The 12,932-nt window shown below is 54.3% G+C and overlaps 1 protein-coding gene across 5 annotated transcripts in view; it reads right to left on the bottom strand.

Annotated features, from left to right (window-relative positions):
- ANKRD6 (ankyrin repeat domain 6) overlaps positions 1-12,932 on the bottom strand; it is a 79,271-nt gene that overhangs the window by 10,959 nt on the left and 55,380 nt on the right. For all 5 annotated transcript variants that reach the window (XM_029047182.1, XM_029047190.1, XM_029047184.2 and 2 more), the window contains 3 exons: positions 12,326-12,624; positions 5,608-5,706; positions 679-777 (listed from right to left, as the gene is read on the bottom strand). In XM_029047182.1, coding sequence (XP_028903015.1) covers positions 679-777; positions 5,608-5,706; positions 12,326-12,445 — 318 coding nt within the window. In that variant the 5' untranslated portion in view covers positions 12,446-12,624. The remainder of the gene's footprint in view (positions 1-678; positions 778-5,607; positions 5,707-12,325; positions 12,625-12,932) is intronic.

Below are 12,932 nucleotides of genomic sequence, written 5' to 3'. Positions count from 1 at the left end.
GTGGCGGCCGAGGGACGAGCCGGGGGAGTCGAGCCAGCCTCGATCCGGGCCCCCGCCCCCTTCCTCTCCTTGCTCCACTCTCCCGGGGCCCGCGGGCCGGGAAAGACGCCGACGTCCTGCCTGCCCTTTCCATCCCTTCGGCGGGCCGCCCGGACAAGCCCTTCCCCCTGCCAGAGCCACTCAGAAGGCGGGGATCGGGGCTACCGATGCTATGGGATTTGCACTGTCCCCAGTGCTCCGTACAGTGCTCTGCAGACACGGTAAGCGCTCGATAAACCCCATCGATCGATGGATCCCCCCCGCCTCCTCGCTGTTCCTGGGCAGATTGGGGTTCGAGGCCTCGGGCCCCACGGGGGTGGGTGGGAGCCCAAGTCTGCCCGCCGCTGAAGCAGGAAGTCAATACGTGGGGCGCCGGGCTCTTTCTGTTTACTGGATGAGGGGGAGGGTATGGAGGAGGGCAGGGAGGACAAGGAGAGAGATTGGGCAGAGCTGCCCAGACTTCGTTGCCACAGATGGAGCCGTGAGCCGGGCAGGGCTGGCTAACCAGCCGGAAAACCCGGTGACTTCCTGCAGGAGTGAGCAGAGGAGCGGGAAGTGAGCAGGTGAGGAATGAAAGTCCCTCCCAGGGGACCCCGCTCCCAGAGTACGGAGCGGGTTTGGGGGATCCCTCTCCCGTACCTTGTCCTGCCGGTCCAGCGCGCAGCCCTCCTGGACGAGCACGGCGATGACGTCGGTGTTGCCGACCACCGCCGCCCGGTGCAGTGCCGTCTGATCGCCCTGGGGGGTGGGGACAGGAGAGGGAGGCCGGGACTCAGCGCTCAGCTCCCGTGGCGGGAGCCCTCGTCCGACGCGGAGGCCGGCCCACCCCGTCCCGAAGGGCGCACGCCCAGCGGGTGGGCTATCGTCGGGGCCAGAGAGGTTGCCCAGTCTTTCGTTGAGCCACTGGGCCGGGTCACAGCGGAAGGAGCGTGGTAGCAAGTGTGACCCCAAGGCTCTTCTTTTTTTTTTAGTGACAGTTGTTAAGCACTTACTATGTGCCTGGTACAGTCCCCTGGCCCACAGAGGGCTCACGGTCTTAATCCCGATAATGATAATAATAATAATGTTGGTATTGGTTAAGCACTTACTATGTGCAGAGCTTACTGGTCTAAGCGCTGGGGGAGATACAGGGTAATCAGGTTGTCCCACGTGAGGCTCACAGTCTTCATCCCCATTTTACAGATGAGGTAACTGAGGCCCAGAGAATTTAAGTGACTTGCCCACAGTCACATAGCTGACAAGTGGCAGATCCGGGATTCGAACCCATGACCTCTGACTCCCAAGCCCGGGCTCTTTCCCCTGAGCCACGCCGCTTCTCCTGATGAGGTGCCGAAGGCACGGAAAAGTGAAGTGACTTGCCCCAGGTCACATCGTGGGTTCTAATCTCCACCGCTTGTCTGCTGTGTGACCTTGGGCAAGCCACTTAACTTCTCTGTGCCTCAGTTACCTCATCCCTAAAATGGAGATTAAGACCTGATTACCTTGTATCTACCCCAGCACTTAGAACGGTGCTCGGCCCACAGTAAGCTCTTAACGAATACTACAATTATTATTATTATAGCAGACAAGTGGCGGAGACGGAGTTAGAAGCCAGATCCTTCTGACTCCCAGGCCGTGCTCTACCCACTAGGCCTCACTGCTTCTCTTCTTGAACTAACTATGCTACGAGTTCACTCAAGTTGACGTTGTGCGGTGTGACTTCAACAGATCGAGCACCAAGAGGCTCCCTGGAGTCTGGTTACCTACGTGCACTTCGGTCAGCTTCGTGTCGGAGACTGTACTGGGCTCCTCGCAGCCTCCACTTTACACGCTCCCCTAGCCGCCTCGGGGAAGCTCGGGGAACCTCAGCGGGCAGGGAGACGGCTCCGTCTACAGTCAAGACAGAGCTGGACGAGAGCTGGACGAGTAGGAAGCCGACTGGAAGCCGCCCCTCGGCACAGGACCCTTCCTAGGGTCCGGCCCTGGTAGGCAGGCGGCGAGGCAGCAGCAAATCCTAGTAAGGGCGATCCGGCCAGGGCAGGCGTGCGATGGAGAGTGGGAAACCCCCAAGACCCGGCCTATGGAAAAGAGGATCCGCCCTGGGCACTCTGCCGTGTGCCCGGAGCAGACCTTGCCACTACTTGGTCCTCATACCTGAAGCTACTGCTGGTCTCCACAAACCGAATGGGACAGGACGTAAGACAGTGGGAGAAGGGACCGAGAAGGGCAAGAGAGACAATCAAGAGCCACACTACAAAGCTCAAGATTCTTCACTGTGCAAAGATGCAGACTGAGGGCACGACTGAAGCGGACAAAATCCTGACTCTTGCCAAATCCCACGATAGGGGGGCGTCCGCTGAAGCTTGAAGGAGATTAAGTGGGAACCACAACTTCACCAGCAGGCCGGAAACATAGGGAGTTGGCCCGCCCGGGCGGCAGTGCAGGCGGAAGACTCCGGAAGGTTTAAGAAGTGTTCTCCTCTAATGGGGATTTGTGAGTTTGGGCCCCAACTTGGCAACCATCTGCCATCAGAGACCGTTCAGTGGGCAACGGCTCAGGCCCGCCGCCGCCAGGAGTGGCCGCTTTGAGGCCGCGGATTCCAGAGGACGCTGGTCCTCCCATCGCCGGGCAGGCCCCCGCGATCGTCCTACAAAGGTGGGTTTCCCTCCACGGTGGTTCACACGAAGGCTGCCCTCCGACCAGGCACCCGGAGAGAGGGTGGAAAGCGGGCACTCTGCCCCCACCCACCGACAGCGCGGTCAAGCCCAAGGGATGGTTAAGTGAAGCCGACCAGTCTTGGGCATCGATTAAACTTCGCACGGCAGTTTGGTCAATTCAAACCCGGACTTCCCCGAGGACACTGAGAAGTGAAGGCCGGTGCTGTGCACCCTGTCCCGCTCTGAGGCTCTAGAGAGAAAAGGGGCATCAACAGGTGGGCAAAAAGTCCCCAGAGAAGTCCCCCTTCCCGCATGCCCCCAAGCCATGCAAGCACACCGCTCTCCAGGACTCCAGCACGCCACGCTGCCCCAAAGCCACCCGACAGGGGAGGACGGAAACGGCTGACCTCCTTCTCTCTCTCTGATCTTGTAGCATCCTTCCTAGCCTGTCTCCTCTGGTCTTTCTGATTTTTCTCTTCCTGGAGGCCTTGCCCGGGGGCCACGGTCGCCTTGACTATTTCTGAGGTGTGTGGCCGGTCAATGCTCATGGACCAGTCGGAGATGACGCGGGAGCTCCGGGAAGAGGGGGCCGGATTCACCGACGACAGCAAGAGGGGACGAGCGCCCGGCGCTGTCCCCCCTAAGAACCTCACCTCCACGGGTTCAAATTCATAATCCCACTCCAGGCCACTGGAGGTCATTCTTCAACTAATCCTCAGCCTCTTTACAATGACTTTAAGGACCAACATCTGCGGAACATGAAGTCGGCGCTTTAAAGTCACAATTCGGATGCTGTTCAGGATGGGCTCCCCGCCTCGGAGATTCCGACCAGTCAGGATGGAAATTCTACCCCTCTAACTTTTCCCGGGACTCTTTTTGAAAAACAGAAGGGAAGGGCACTCTCGTCCCCACCCTCAGAGTCAGGGAATAGGTGGGATATATAGATGACTATAATAATTATGGTATTTAAGCGCTTACTATGTGCCAGGCAGTGTTCTAAGTGCTGGGGTAGCTACAAGATAATCAGGTTGTCGCATATGAGGCTCATAGTCTTAATCCTCATTTGACAGATGAGGTCATTGGTAGAGAAGTTAAGTGGCTTGCTCAAGGTCACACAACAGACAAGTGGCAGAGCTGGGATCAGACAACTTCCAGGGAGATTCACTCAGGGTGGTGAAGGGGCCCTGGGCTCGCAGGTGGCTAGTATGAGTTGCCACTGTAGCCTCTTGGCCCTCCTGAGCAAGGTACTCAAGACTCTCCCACCCTCAGAAGACCACATCCTCCTGGCCAGAGGAGAGCAACAATATCTCAGTCCTCTGCCCCGCCCCGGCTCACCGGGGGGTGTCTAATAATAATAATAATGTTGGTATTTGTTAAGCGCTTACTATGTGCCGAACACTGTTCTAAGCGCTGGGGTAGACACAGGGGAATCAGGTTGTCCCACGTGGGGCTCACAATCTTAATCCCCATTTGACAGATGAGGTAACTGAGGCACCGAGAAGTTAAGTGACTTGCCCAAAGTCACACAGCTGACATGTGGCCGAGCAGGGATTTGAACCCATGACCTCTGACTTCAAAGCCCGTGCTCTTTCCACTGTCTAAAACAGGGAGCGTTGGGGTGGCCACACGGAGCCGAGTCTACCTGTCCCTCGGCAAACCGCTTCCTAGCTGAGGGGCCAGAGTCCAGCCTGGATCCCAGGCAAAGCCACCAGTAACGCCCGGGCACCGAGAGGCCCCGGTGAACTGAACAATGTCGTCCCAAGCCCCGGGAAGAGGCTGGGGGCCACTGGAGAGCAATGGACTCTGGCCAAGCCTTGGGTTTGGGGAGAACGAAGAGGCAGCTTCTCTCGGGAATTCACCCATTCACCCTTCCCCGCAGCCTCCCCTTTCCCTCCTCCGCTCCCAGCTCCGCTGCCAGCCGCACACCTCGCAGGAAGTTCCGGGCTGTGGTTCCCACCCAACTTCTGCACTCCAGATTTAAAACTCTCAGCGACCCATGCTTCCGCGATTTCTTCCCAGACACCGAATAAGTCTCAAGACCCAAGGAAACACTCTGGAAGTCGCAAGAGCAGGCTGGCCCCAGAGTAGCCAAATCCTCAGCGTCCTGGAGGTCAGGGACAAGAGTTCATCTGAGTTTAACCTTCCCGTGAGCTCTCACTGCCCTGTCCCAAGCATGTTCACCAGACAGTGGTGGCACAAAGATCGGTGGGAAGGGCCAGAGTTCCTCTTCCCCAGTCCAGGAGCTTCCAGAGGCGTCCTTATACAATCGGCGGACAACTCTGGAATGAACCAAGATCAGCTTTTCCTATCAACCCCTGCCTTCCGTTCGGGTCGGCTTTTCTGCCGGACGGCAGACTTCGGGACTTGTCCGAAACAGGATGGGTGCCGGTGGTGGCAGCGGGGACAACGCTGATAATAATGTTGGTATCTGTTAAGCGCTTACTATGTGCAGAGCACTGTTCGAAGCGCTGGGGGAGATACAGGGTCATCAGGTTGTCCCACGTGAGGCTCACATTAAATCCCCATTTTACAGATGAGGGAACTGAGGCCCAGAGAAGTAAAGTGACTTACCCACGGTCACACAGCTGACAAGTGGCAGAGCCGGGATTCGAACCCATGAACTCTGACTCCCTCCGTGCACTCCCCTCTCACATCCCGCTCCCACCAGCTGTGTTTCACCGTTTGCAGCGTAGCTATCTGCCTTGGCTTCCGCGAGACTTGGGCTCTTAAAATTCCGGTCGGCTCAGAAGCGGGGGGCCTCGGAGTCCACCCTCCCGGGGGTGAAGAATCGGATCCGCCCCTACCGGCCGTCGTCCCCCCGGCCTCAATGCCGACACGGCCCCGTCCCCCGCCCGGCCCCGTCCGGCGAGCCCCGGGGCTACCGGCCGCCACAGCCGCTGCCACCGCCGGACCCGCGCCCGCCTCTACTTACGTCATCCTGAATGTCGAGGTCGCAGCCGGCCTTCAGCAAGATCCGCACCACAGAGAGGTGCCCCTTGTAGGCAGCGAGATGCAGGGGGGTGCGGCCATGCTGCCGAGGCAAAGGGAATGCTGCCGTCAGACCCGGGCTCGGACCTGAGGGGAACCCTCCAACCCCCCAACCCCGGCACCGCCCGCCCCCGTAACCATCGGCTCCCACCCGCCCTCCGACAGCGATGAGCAGGGCAGATTTCACTATGCAGAAGCAAGAGGGAGTCGTGCTCTGACTCTCTGTTCTTCCCAAGCCTCTAATACAGTGCCCTATTCCAAATAGGTGCTCCATAAATGCTCCAACTACTGTTGTTATTGCTACGGTACTTCTTAAGCGCCTACTATGTGCCAAGCACTGTTCTGAGCTTCGGAGTACATACAAATTCATCCGGTCAGACACCATCCCCGTCCTACCTGGGGCTCACGGTTTAAGTAGGCCTATTACTGCTATTCCCTTTCTATATAGTAAAGGCTTAACAAATACCACTTAAAAAAAAAAAAGCCTCAGTACCCTCAGGGGAGGGGGACTATTTTACCGCCTCAAACACCTCCAGTGGACCCCATCTCTTGCCCCCAGATTCCTGACCACTAGATTTAAGACTCTCCATCGGCTGTCTCCTCCTTATCTTTCCACCCTCTTCTCTCACTAATCCCCGGCTTGCACTCTTTCCTCTTAAGAAGTCGTCGGTTACCATTAAGAATAACTGTGGTATCCCTTAAGTACTAATAACAATAATCGTGTTATTAAGTAAGTATTTGCTCACTATGTACCAGGCACTGTACTTGTATCCCTGGGGTGGATACAAGCAAATCAAGTTGGACGCAGTCCCTGTCCCACGTGGAGCTCACAGTCTTAATCCCCGTATACAGATAAGGTAACTGAGGCACAGAGAAGTGAAGTGACTCACTCCTAGTCACACAGACAGCAAGTAGCAGAGCTAGGATTAGAACGCAGGTCCTTCTGATTCCCAGGCCCGGGAGAGCTGGGGGTTGGGGCAGAGGAACTTTGTTCGGTCACTGACTACAGTAGGGCTTAAAAATTCACATGGGTGTCAACCTGCTCGTTTTCTCATTTTCCTTCTCTCTCCCCCTCCTACCCTGGCCAGCTCCAGGGGTGCGGGCCCAGATCAGGGTGGGACTGATGGAGCTCTTCCAGATCACACCAGCCCAAGGCAGTGGTGGGGGCAGAGGGAGGAAACGACTACTTCAGAGGACTGTGGGACCACTGGGCCGAGCACCAGACTGACCCAGGGACTCGGATTCTGTAGTACGGATAGCTCAGTTGGGAGAGCGTTAGACTGAAGATCTAAAGGTCCCTGGTTCGATCCCGGGTTTCGGCAGTTTTTATTTTGGAGAAGCAGCATGGCTCAGTGGAAAGAGCCTGGGCTTCGGAGTCAGAGGTCATGAGTTCGACTCCCGGCTCTGCCACTTGTCAGCTGTGTGACTGTGGGCGAGTCACTTAACTTCTCTGTGCCTCAGTTCCCTCATCTGTAAAATGGGGATTAAAAGTGTGTGAGCCCCAAGTGGCACAACCTGATTACACTGCATCTCCCCCAGCGCTTAGAACAGTGCTCGGCACCTAGTAAGCGCTTAACAAATACCACCATCATTAGTAGCCCCTGCCAGAGTCCAGTCCTCCCCGCCATTAGACACCCGTGGACCAAACTCAGCCCTCCTTGGCTCCAGCCACCTGTCCCAGTTGAGGCCCAGGGGTGTGGAGGGTGAGACACTGAAGTCTCGACCAACAGAAACTGGCCCCCAGGTGCCACCCGCCCACCCAAAAGCCGGTAGGAAGGACAGACTCGACGCCCGTCCAAACCACGGAGGGTCTGTTGCCGTTGGCTTCCGACGAGGCTGTGGAGGAGGGTAGCTTTCCGGTAACTTAATCGTGTTAGGACTGGAGTGGTCTCTAGGCAACATCCCCGAATGGCCAAATTGAGAAATCACTCTGGGGCCGGGTGTCTCTGGGGGACCATGGACAGATGAGAGGTGTCGGAGCAGGCTGAGTCCCACGATGGTAGCAGTAGGCCCGGCTGCTTGTGGCCAGCCCCCTCGCACAGAACAGTCCCGCTCGGGTCGCGTCTCCCGTTTCCTCAGGACAAAGCATCTGGGAACCACGATCCCCTGGGCCGGACAGGGGGAATAACACGGAATCTCTCTCTCCCTCTCTCACACACACATACACACACGTGAAAACCAGCGGCTGCCCGCACTCAACCCTTTAAAAACGCACGGGAAGAAGCACGGTCTAGTGGAAAGAGCACGGGCCTGGGAGTCAAGAGACTTAAACTCAACTCCACTTGCCTGCTGTGTGACCTTGGGCAAGTCGCTTAGCTTCTCTGGGCCTCGGTTTCCTCCTCTATAAAAATGGGGATAAAATATCTCATCTCCCTCCCCGCTTAGACCCAGAGCCCCAGGAGAGACTGGAGCTTTGTCCATTCTGCTTATCTTGTATCTACCCCAGCACTTAGTGCAGGGATCGGCACCTAATAGGCACTTAACCAACGCTAATTATCATAATAATAATAACAGTGATTATTATTATTATTATTGTGTGGGCTAGAGGGGGTGCAGAGGGTGAGGCAGGATGGAATCTGCTGTGGCTGTAGGGGAAACATTCTGCTGAGAATTCCCCCAGCAGATAACCATCTGGGACTGGAAAGAAAACCCTGGAGGGCAGCCAGAGGTAATGAGCTTAAAATAAATTCCGGGAGGAAAGAGAGGTGTTTTTTGCAGGGGGGGAGATAGCTATCACTTGGAACTCTTCTCTCCCTCGGTTCTTAACCTTGCAGTCTGTTCCTTTTCAGAAGACCTCCCAAGAACACAGTTTGGTGTAGGGGGAGCCAGATAATTGGGTTCCAGTCCCAGCCCCACCACTAGCCTGCTGCTTGGCCTCGGGCAAGTTACCTAACCTCTCTATGCCTCAGTTTCCTCTCTGGTAAAATGGAGCTGATAATTTCCTGCCTTTTCTTACCTCCGAGGGATATTGTGAGGGCAAAAACAAAATAGGAAGTGTAAAAGTGCTTAGGGAATCAAAGCATCACATTTTTAAAAATGAGAAAAATCAAGAACGCTGCCAAACTCGGGGTGGATAACCTGAAGGCGATAGTTCTCTAGACCCTAAGCTCGTTGTGGGAAGCGAACGGGTCCGTCAACTCTGTTATACTGTACTCTTCCAAGAGTTTAGCACAGCACTCTGCACAGAGTAATTTACCCAAGTGGCAGAGCCAGGATTAGAAGCCAGGTCCTTCTGACTCCCAGGCGCTACTTCCTATGATTGTAACAGTGGGCAGGCCCTAGACCCAGAGCACTGTAGGGGTATCTCTACAGGTGGAAGTTTTAATGCCCGAGAGATAAGGATAGTAATAATGGCATCTGTTAAACGCTTACTATGTCCTCTGGGTTCCTGGGCCTCCACTAGAGAAGCAGCGTGGCTTAGTGGAAAGAGTACGGACTTGGGAGTCAGAGGTCGTGGGTTCTAATCCCGGATGTGCCACTTGTCAGCTCTGTGACTCTGGGGAAGACACTTCACTTCTCTGAGCCTCAGTTACCTCATCTGTAAAATGGGGATTAAGACAGTGAGCTCCACAACCTGATAACCCTGTATCTACCCCAGGGCTTAGAACAGTGCTTGGCACAAAGTAAGCGCTTAACAAATACCATCATTATTATCATTACTTTAAGAGTGACATGATCTCAGTTTTCACAAGCACTTCAAGATATATCCATTTTCATAGCTTTCCTTTCTAGCACTTACTCATCCCCAGATGCATCTTTTTATTCTCTTCTTCCTCCCATCTGTATTTTGGGTGGGGGGGGAGTCCATTTCCCCCACTAGATTACTCATTTTCTCAAAGGCGAGGATCATGCCTTCTATCTTCTACTCGGACAAGCACTTGGTACAGTGCTCTGCACACAGGAGATGTTCAACAATATGATTGACTGATTGTGACTGGGCCAAATGGGGCAAGATAGGCAGCCAAGATGAGTACCAAAACCTGAATTGAAATAATTCTCTATCACCTCTTCCCAACCCCTTGTTGCCTCCACGGGTTCACCAGTAAATTCTCCTAGAACCGCCATCTCACTTAACCAAGGGAGCTTCAGGGTCTTAAAAAGAAAATAAACAAACAGGAGCCCAAATGAAGTCCCCTAGATGTCTCTAACTTGCAAACCTGCTAAAAACCGAAAGGAAATCTGATGGCAGACTATAAATTTGGCCATTTTCCAAGCCGTTCCCAGCTCTTTTCAAACTGAGCTCACTTAGTTGAAACTGATCCCCTGTGATCACATTGTGCAAACGGGCCTCTCCCCAGGCTAGAAGAACCACCACCAAGCAAGAGGGCTCCTCCCCAGCGTGGTGTAGTGGATAGAGTACGGACACGGGAGCCGGAAGGTCATGGGTTCTAATTCCGACACCGCCACTTGTCTGCTGTGTGACCTTGAGCAAGTCACTTCACTTCCCTGGGTCTCAGTTCCCTCATCTGTAAAATGGGGAGTAAAATTGTGAACCCCATGCGGGACAAGGACTGTGTCCAATCTGATCACCTTGTATCTGCCCCAGGGCTTAGACCAGTGGTTGGTACGCAGTAAGCAAGCATTTAATAAATTCCATTATTATTTTTATTATCTTCCTCCCTCTCAGTCCCCAGCCATCGTGCTCCCTGGCCAGCAGCGGCACTAGATTAAGGGCGATGCCCCCCTTCTCTGACCTTCCTGTGGACAATAACCAATCGGACCAGAATCCCATGCTGAAAGTCCTCTCCCTTCCCAGTCTATTCAAACCCTGCCACAGTTACTTGTCTCCCGTCCCAAGGACAAACTCGTGCTTCTTTTTATGGTATTTATTAAGTGCTTACTAGGAGCCAGGCAATGTTCTAAGCACTGGGGTTGACAGAAGTTAATCAGGCTCACCGCCCCTGTCCCACACAGGGCTCACAAGTCTTTATCATTTTACAGATGAGGGAACTGAGACCCAGGGAAGCAAAGTGACTTGCCCAAGATCACCTAGCGGGTAAGTGGCAGAGCTGGGACTAGAAGCCAAATCGTTTTGCCTTCCAGATCCGCACTCTATCTACTAGGCCATGCTTGCTTTGGAGCCCGGCTTCCTGTTATTGTCCATATTCTCTCCCTCCCTGCCCAATCTGAATCATTCATTCGATTGTATTTATTGAGCGCTTACTGTGTGCAGAGCACTGAACTAAGCACCTAGAAAGGTGCACTACACCAGAGTTGGTAACCGCAATCCCTGCCCACAAGGAACTTCCGGTACCTCTGGGTTCCCCACTTGCTGCCCCACTCTCTGTTCCCCTTCAGCCTGACGGGATTAGGAGCCGGGGGAATCCTCCAAAACTGAGTTTCCCATTCACCTTATTTTTTTTTTAATGGAATTTGTTAAGCGCTTACTAAATGCCAAGCACTGTTCTAAATGCTGGGGTAGGTACAAGTTGGTCAAGTGGAACACAGTCCCTCTCTCGCTTGGGGCTCCCAATCAAGAAGGAGGGAGAGCAGAACTAGCTCTCTTCCTCCCTTCAAAGCCCTACTGAGAGCTCACCTCCTCCAGGAGGCCTTCCCAGACTGAGCCCTCCCTTTTCCTCTGCTCCTCCTCCCCTCCCCATCGCCCCGACTCCCTCCCTCTGCTCTACCTCCCTCCCCGCCCCACCGCACTTGTGAATATTTGTACATATTTATTGTTCTATTCATTTTATTAATGATTTTTATATATCTATAATTCTATTTATCTATTTCGATGCTATCGATGCCCGTCTGCTTGTTTTATTCTCTGTCTCCCCCTTCTAGACTGTGAACCTGTTGTTGGGTAGGGATTGTCTCTATCTGTTGCCGAATCGTACTTTCCAAGCGCTTAGTACAGTGCTCTGCACACCGTAAGCGCTCAATAAATACGACTGAATGAATGCATATTGAACCCCCATTTCACAGTTGAAGAAATTTAGGCATGGAGAAGTTAAGTGACTTGCTCAAGGTCACACAGTAGGCAAGGGACGGAGCAGGCATTTGAACCCAGGTCCTCCGGCACTCAGGGCAGTGCTTCTATCCACTAGGCCACGCTGCTTCCCTTCCCTTGTCTGTTTCTACTGCAAGCCTCTCTGGTCTGTAAAGGAAATGCTCCCCCCTTAGAGGGATGGGAGGGTCATTTAAGGGAAAAAAGTTTCAACAGGCTAAAGGACAACTTATCCTGTTTCACCTTTTCATGCAGTTTTATTCTTAAGGCTTTGCCCATTCCCTCCATAATTGCCATTTTTATCTGCAATCAGTCCTATCGGTAGGTACAATCCTCAAAGGCTAATGCATATTTACTTTCTGCCTATCTATTCAGCTTGGGAGTTATATATATAGATAGATAGAAAGAGACACACAGAGAGACAGAGAGATCTGAGATTCACTCAAACCACTGATTTGCCTTCTCATTAGAAGCAGCAGCAGAAAAAACCTTGCATGATTTTAATGCATTTCTAAAAAACGGTAATTATCAGCTACTTTTCTTCAGGAAAGTCGCCAATTAAAGCAGAGTATTTTTAGTCGACTCTCCCGCCCCTCCTCCCACCCCTCAAAGAGACCCTTTCAGAGGCGCAAAGCGCAAAGAACATTGTGACAGACAATAGCTGGAAGGAGGGTGGTTCCCGGGGAGCTGGTACAGACTGAGTTCTTCCTCTTGTTACCTTGGTAACTGCTACCTTGGCACCCTTGTTGATAAGCTGCACCACATTATCCTCTTGGCCTTTGTAGGCGGCTACGAGAAGGCGTTCTGAAAGCACGGCGACCGCATCCTGCCGGCTCATGAATTAGGAGAGAAAGGATCTGGGGGGCAAGCCGGGAGGGGGTGTCCGCGGTCCTGCCGTCCGAAGCGGGGCCGACAGCTGGGCCCGGCCGCCCACGGTCCCCAGCCGGGGCCGAGCCGCTCCCGGGCTCACCGGAAGGTGAGCTTCCTTCGTCCGTCCGTCTAGGCCATCGTTCCCACCTGGGGATCAGAAAACAAAATCGCCATCAGCACCGTCCCGCCCGGCCCTGAGTTCTCCAGGAGGCCCCTCCGGCCCGTTGGCTGCTTGGGGAGGGGGAGAGGAGGCAAAGGAGAGCTGGGTCGGGCCGTGGGAACAGGGCTGGGCAGGGCTCCATTCCCCGAGGGCACAGTTTCTAGGCCCAAAGCAAAAGGGGTGCGAGGTACGAGGCGCTGGGTGCAGGCCTTGGGGATACCATCCAGTAGATAAGCCGGGCCGGGTCCGGATTTCTCTCAGATCCTCGCTCCTCGTCGAAATCCGGCCCCCCCAA

The sequence above is a fragment of the Ornithorhynchus anatinus genome, chromosome 19 (genome assembly GCF_004115215.2).
Source record: "Ornithorhynchus anatinus isolate Pmale09 chromosome 19, mOrnAna1.pri.v4, whole genome shotgun sequence".
NCBI classification, from domain to species: domain Eukaryota; kingdom Metazoa; phylum Chordata; class Mammalia; order Monotremata; family Ornithorhynchidae; genus Ornithorhynchus; species Ornithorhynchus anatinus.
Note: the sequence above shows the minus strand (reverse complement) of the source record. Positions and strands in the feature narration are given on the sequence as shown.